The 7227-nt window shown below is 37.0% G+C and overlaps 1 protein-coding gene across 1 annotated transcript; it reads right to left on the reverse strand.

Annotated features, from left to right (window-relative positions):
- Positions 1-423: 423 nt before the first annotated feature.
- Positions 424-6269, reverse strand: cbr4 (carbonyl reductase 4). The gene is made up of 6 exons (XM_074636183.1): positions 6104-6269; positions 4093-4254; positions 3413-3533; positions 2260-2396; positions 1174-1308; positions 424-1081 (listed from the first exon to the last, which is right to left on the reverse strand). Exons 2-6 carry the CDS (start codon positions 4235-4237, stop codon positions 903-905), a joined length of 717 nt encoding a protein of 238 aa, XP_074492284.1. The 5' UTR covers positions 4238-4254; positions 6104-6269; the 3' UTR covers positions 424-902.
- Between the last annotated feature and the right edge of the window lie 958 nt (positions 6270-7227).

Raw genomic sequence — 7227 nt, forward strand, 5'->3', positions numbered from 1 at the left:
TTTAAAATACAAAAAGTGGAATTATCGGTTATCTTATCGGTACTGGCCATGAGGAGCAGGTATTTATCGGTTATCGATAGAGTAAATGTCCACTTTTTATCAGTCAGATGCTCTTCAGTCATGAGTAACAGAGTCCACTGTCCCCTCATCTTATTCTTGAACCATTTCCTCTACAGACCCCATCTTCTATGCCTTTAAGAGCGTCCATTTGTTTTTGTTTATTTGAGGTTTTCATATTCTGTAGCTTCTCGGTGGTGTTTTTTATGTATTCAAATCCAAACATTCAAATTTTGTTTAAATTCGTATGTTTTAGCATCAAAATGCTATTTTCCCTTCAAGCCCTTCTAAAAACGTACTGTTTTTGTGAATGGAGTCTGGTGGCTTTGAAGACAGCCTTTCCGACGGCTTCAGCTCCCCGTCAGAAAGGGCTGTCTGACGGCGAGGTAAAGCGGGTGAAAATACTCATAATACGTCTTTCTGCTGCTCCCGTCCGTCAAAAAGCCTCTTTATCTCGCTGTCAGACGGCCCTTTCTGACGGGGAACTTAAGCCGTTATATCGCTCTCTTCAAAGCCACCAGACTCCATTCACAAAATCAGTAATTTTACCTCACAGACAGGAGTATACATACAACCCCACTTCAAACAATCTGAAAAATCCCTTTCAGTTATTTCCAAACTTAGCACAGCTCACGTTGACTCAGCTAGTGCTAGCGTTCACATTGTTCATAACCTTATTGATTAGCTTACTGTGGTAACCTACGTCATTGCTTTTTGCTAACGGCTGAGTGGACGTTTCCATTTGAAAAAAAACGGAAAAGAAAGCATATGAGAGGCTTTCACCTGCCTCTCTGCCATTGTCTTTAGTGGTGAGATGACTCGACTCCAGAGGAGGGCTCCGTCCTCTACATGGCCAGCTGCAGTCCTCCATCCACCACCAGCACCTGTCCTGTAATGTACGGAGACTCCAACAGGAAGAGGACAGCCTGGGCTACCTCCTCCGGCTCGCCAAATCTCCCCAGAGGGATGGAGCGCACGCCGTCCTCCTCCTTCAGCCCCGCGGTCATGTCGGTGCGGATGAAACCTGGAAGCAAGAGAGGGCGGGGACATGAGAAAGACTATATAAAAAAGACAAATAAGATGAAAGGTGAAGTAAGAAGAAAGATGGAGTTTTACCTGGAGCCAGCAGGTTAACTCTGACATTACGTGAAGCGACTTCTTTAGCCAAAGAGCGCGTGAAGCCCTCTAGACCTGCTTTACTGGCGCTGTAGACACACTGACCAGTGTTCCCTTTCAGACCCACAACAGAGCCTGCAAACAACAGACACACATCCATTAAAACTACCTAGTAACACAGACACGTTTCAAAATAAAACACTGGTAGGAAGCTACGTCAGTATTTGACGCCATTATTCTCAAAGATATTTACATTAGCCTCAATTAACCCATTTGTGCCTCAAAGACTATATTTAGTATGATAAGGAAAAATGCCACAAAGTTTGTTCTGACTGATCAAGTCTTAAAATTTGGTACGGACATACTTTGGACAAATATCTAACAGTACAACTTTAAAATGTCTAGATCAAATAAAAAAAAAAAAATCACACTTTTATTAATAGTCAGGCTTTTTGAAAAATAAGGAATAGCGCTAACATTGCGTTCATTGAATGTTTTCCATATGAAATATTTTTTTTACACTGCATACGCGTGCATATCTTTGATATTCAACTTGTTATGAGTTCATAGATACCAAATATTTGATTGTGCTCCTTGTAGTTTCTGAGATACAGACATTTTCTTATCATCCTATATCTAGTATTTGAGCACCTAGTACTACTGTTTGTTCCTAAAATATAATGGAGTCTAACATGCCCAAATACTAGATATAGTATGATAAGAAAAACCCACTTTTCAGCCTAAATGGTTTGACCAATTTTGGAAATTATAAATTTCAGTTGTGGGTACAAATGGATTGAAAGTAAACTACAGGTTTACATACTGATGAATGTAGTTTTCCTATGTTCCAAGTTTAAGTTATCTCAGTATACTATAAACTACTACTACTATACTACTATAATAAAAACAATGTAGTAAAACATGCAAAAATGTATGTAAAAGTAAAATGTACCAGTTTAGGCCTTTAATTCAAACCTTAAGTGAATCTAAAGAAAGTAGCAATGATGTACGCTGCCACCTAGTGACCAAACTGAAACCATAACACTGATCATGGAGGCCCCCTGGACTCAGAGGAGCCATCAGTACCTATATTAACAATAGCAGCTCCCTGGGTGCGCAGCATGCTGCGTAGCGCCGCCCTGCAGGTCAGCATGGGGCCCAGCAGGTTGGTGTGAAGCACAGCCACCATGTCCTCCGGCTTGGTCCGCAGTAACAGAGCATCTCTGAACAAACACACATAGAGTATAGTAGTAACATAGGTCAGCGCAGTGTAGTAGTAAAGTAGTAAAGACCGAGACAAGACCGAGAATTTGAGGGGTTGAGACCAAGTCATAATCAAGACCCGGTGCGAGTCTCACACTTCATGACACACAATAAAATGTGGGACATGCAAACCACTGAGGCAATCCTCCACAATCCCATAAAAACAGCCACAGAAAACAAATAAAGATTCCTCTTTATTTCACCTCTTTAATTGTATACTATGTTTGTGTGTGTACCGTGAGAAATGTCTTGATAAAATAATCAAAAGGCATTACAGAGGTGGGAATCTTCCTTTGTTTTCTAAGAGCAATCACAGTAATGATGTTAAAGGTCCCATATTGTAAAAAGTGTGATTTTCATGTCTTTTATATTATAAAGCAGGTTTAAGTGCTATATAAATACTGTTAAAGTATCAAAACGCTCAATATACGGAGAAACACACAGAAATTGTGCGTTTCAAACAAGCCGTTTGGATTTCTGTCCATTTGTGATGTCACAAATATACAATATTTAGACCATTTCACAGTTTTAAACATAAACATTCTAAATGTGTCCCAGTTTATTTCCTGTTGCAGTGTATGTAAATAACATCAGCTGACAGGAAGTACACATGGACCCAAGCTGTTGCCTAGCAATGCAATTCCGTTGAAATGCACTAAAACGGAGCGTTTCAGACAGAGGGTGAATACAGGTATATTCAGGCAGACAGTATGAGGAAAATAAAAATAAAGTTTTTTTTGAACATTACAGCATGTAAACATGTTTCTAGTAGACACACAAAATAGTATGAACCTGAAAATGAGCATGATATGGGACCTTTAACAAATAAATCAGACAATACACGGGTTTATTTAGTGAAAATAGAGACCTTCAAAAAGTGTCTTGAGTCCGATCTGGAGTGGATGAGCCATAAAGTTCAGTGTTCTTCTGTCACATTAATATATCTATTTATTATGCCCATTACATACTTGCTCACCTGTTGATGCCGGCTGCATTCACGAGATAAGAGATGTTTCCGCAGGTCCTCTGGATCGTCTCAAAGCTTTTCTGCACCTCCTGTTCTTTGGAGACGTCGCAGCTGAACGCCACGTGGTCGGCTGCGAGAGCAGATACAGACGGTCTGTGAGTATAATGGTTCCTACAGTCTGATCATAAACAGCTGCAGGTATTTGTAGGTCTACATTTCTTCTATTTTATATAGCACAAAAGCAGCAGATCAGATACTGCGGGTTTGTGTGTGAGACTGAGAGGAAATGCAGTCAAATATTTACCATTTATTTAATTTCCTCTGGCTTCTGAGAGAAAATCGTTTGTAGTGAGAGCAATTCACCCCTGGAGGTGCATTCACAGATGAATCCTATTATCCTAATATCCTATATTATGTATTCTATTTCCTGATTGATGTTTGCGCCTCACCTGTGTGGATAAAATTACCATTATTGCTCGAGTGATTACGCTGATGATGGCTTTTAGCTGTTTGTTTTTTGCCCACAATAAAGAAAGAAAGACCTTTTATCAGTGAATACCGGTGCTTTGTTTCTTCTGTCCTTGCCTCCACTGTGCACCCGATACTGTTCAACATTTTCCACTATATTTACAAAGGTTGCCTGCTGAACCATGCATGTTTTTTTTGTGCATCTGTGCACAGCTCCATACCTCCATGTAGAGATGCCACAGCGGCCTGGGCAGCGTCTTGGTTCCTGGAGACCACGGCCACCCTGCAGTCTCTCTCTGCCAGCAGGCGAGACACGGCCCTGCCAATGCCTCTGGAGCCCCCGCACACCACCGCCAGCCGGGACATCACGCACCGACACCACGCTGCAGGAGAGACAGCAGCTCTGCACATCACCACAGCATTTACAACTCTATGTATAATGTACGTATATTAACAAAAACTGTGACGAAACTAGCATGTAGACAAGCAATACATGCAGCTAACTCAGGCCTAAATGTATAAGAGATAAGATAATAATCTTATTATGTCATCAATCTATATACAATGCAGTACATAGAGGAATAGTGTTTTCCTATTGGTGCAAAACAAAAGAATGAATGAATGAACATAAGGTGCAAACAACAAGATACAAGACAAGATACAAACATTTAGTGCAATAATAGAACAATATAAATACAGGTAGTATAAATATAAATAGGCTACAGTTAGTGTAAATAAATGTAATGTGCAATAAACAACAGTAAAAGCAGTTTCATGTTCCCTGAGGATATTTATGTTGATTTTATGTTTGCTTGTTTGTTTACTATTGTTGATTATGTGACTTTTGTATTTGCTTATAAACCGGCTTATTGAGGTGAGATTGTGAGACTTTTTTAATCTCACCTACGCAACTTGCTTCTGTTATTTGTTGTTGTGTTTCTGTTGCTTTGTTTTTATTATTATAATTATTATTTATTTATTTATTTTTAAATACTTATTGCAAACTATTCAATAATTAAATGTCACCAAAATATTTATATTTATTTGCAATTTTTTTTTCTCACACATCAACACTAACACACATACATACAAATACATACCTGTAACAGATCTAGTCAGTGGTACTCTTAATTTATTCCCAGATTTAATTTAGCTAAGGATAAACTCCCTGTGTTTTGTTCACTAAAATGGGCCAGCAGTATTTGCAATATTTGCACATTGTCTCTTAACTTCTGCAGCTTGAATATAGGGAGTAAGAATTATTATGAAATGAACATTAATCACAGAACAGGTGCAGATTTTACAATCAATATTAACCCACAGTAGTCCAGGTAAAATGAGGAAACATGCATGAACCACACAAATACTATAAGGCATAAAGAAAACGCCATGAAGTAAAAGTAGATAAGCATACTTGAGACCTATTGAGAACAGAAATGAACTCACACACAGTATAGTAGTGTTTATTCGTTGTTGTGTTTCTGCTGCTTTGTTTTATTTATTAATATTATTTTTTTTAAATACTTTTATTGCAAACTACTCATGAATTATACATCCCCAAAATGTCTATATGTATATATATATATTAGCATTTTTTTTTTCACACATCAACACTCACACACATACATACATGCAAAAACTGCATGCAAGAGAAGAAGGTTATACTCTTAATTTATGCCCCTTTTTTATTATAACAAAAGATAAACTCGTTGTGTTATAAATAGTGGCATGTAAGACTGCTATTGCATGTAACTTTCACCCAAAAATGGGCCAGCAATATTTGCAATAGTTGCACTATTATATGTATAATAGTTGCACGTTGTCTCTTAACTTCTGCAGCTTGACTTCAGGGAGTTAAAGGATCATTATGAAATGAACATTAATCACAGGACAGGTGCAGATTTTACAATCAATACTAACCCACAGTAGACTCAGTAAAGTGAGGAAACATGCATGTAACACACAAATACTATAATGCATAAAGTCAAAGTAGATATGCATATTTAAGACCTACTGAGAACAGAAAGGACCTCACACACATTACAGGTTAGTGAGGACAGTAGTGTCTCAGTGAGGACAGTAGTGTCTCAGTGAGGACAGTAGTGTCTCAGTGAGGACAGCTGTCTGTCTGTAGTTTAATGTCCTCTATCTGTCTGGTAGTTAACGTTATCAGTTTCTCAGCTGGCTGACAGTGACTGTATGATAAAGTTTATAACGTGAGTTGTAACTCACCTTGTTTCAGTCTGATGTCCTCAGTCTGGTGTCCTCAGTCAGATGTCCTCAGTCTGATGTCCTCAGTCTGATGAAGCTTCTTCTTCTTCTTCTTCTTCTTCTTCAGTGAATAACTTTACAGTCTGGACTCCATGCCGCCATCTTTGTTGTCAGTGATGACGCGCTGCTCGTCATCAGTCGGTAGAGGGCGCAGTGATCACACATTAGACTGGACTGAGATTGAGACTGAGACTGAGATTGAGATTGAGACTGAGACTGAGACTGGTTCTCATCTATTTTAGTCAAAGTTTGTGTCTTTTAAAAGCCTCTATTATAAGAGGGACTCCATCATTTAACTTGGAATAATTTGATGTATTTTATTTTTTACATTTCCGGTCCATTCCACTGAATCAGGAACATTTTCATTTAATAACTTTTCAAAATAAAACTTAATTTTTCTTTTTTTTTCTCTCAGCACTGTATCCAATAACACACCATTAACTGTTAAAATGATCAATTTCGGGCCATGTTATTTATTATTTTTATTTTATTTATTTATTTATTATAATTATTTTGTTTTATTCATTTTATTATTATTTATCATTTATTATTATTTGTTTTATTTATTTATTGTTATATTTATTATTTATTATTTATTTTATTTATTTTATTTATTTTATTTATTTTATTTATTTTATTATTATTTATTATTTTATTTTTATCTTTATCTTTATAAAACATAATAAAGAAAAAACTTGGTAACAGGAAGTTGATATTGACATTCTCAGTCATACTATATGATACAAAAATACAGAAAATATGTGAATTTGTGTGTGTCTCAGGTGAACAGGACTGAAAACTGGAAACTTGGGGACTAAAAATGTGTGTTTTTTAACTAACTTGACCTTGTTTTACTTTATTAGTATTAGGGCTGGACAATATATCGATATTACATCAATATCATGACATGAGACTTGGTATTAGATTTTGCATATCATAATGTGGCATACGTGTTCCTGGTTTTAAAGATAGCATTACAGTTAAGTGTTGTTATTTTCTGAACTGTTCTAACTTTTCTATTATTACCCACAAAGTAATTATATCCACATTACTGAAGATTATTTATAAAAAATACTCATTGTGTA

This window comes from Sebastes fasciatus, chromosome 5 (assembly GCF_043250625.1).
Source record: "Sebastes fasciatus isolate fSebFas1 chromosome 5, fSebFas1.pri, whole genome shotgun sequence".
Classification (NCBI taxonomy): Eukaryota; Metazoa; Chordata; class Actinopteri; order Perciformes; family Sebastidae; genus Sebastes; species Sebastes fasciatus.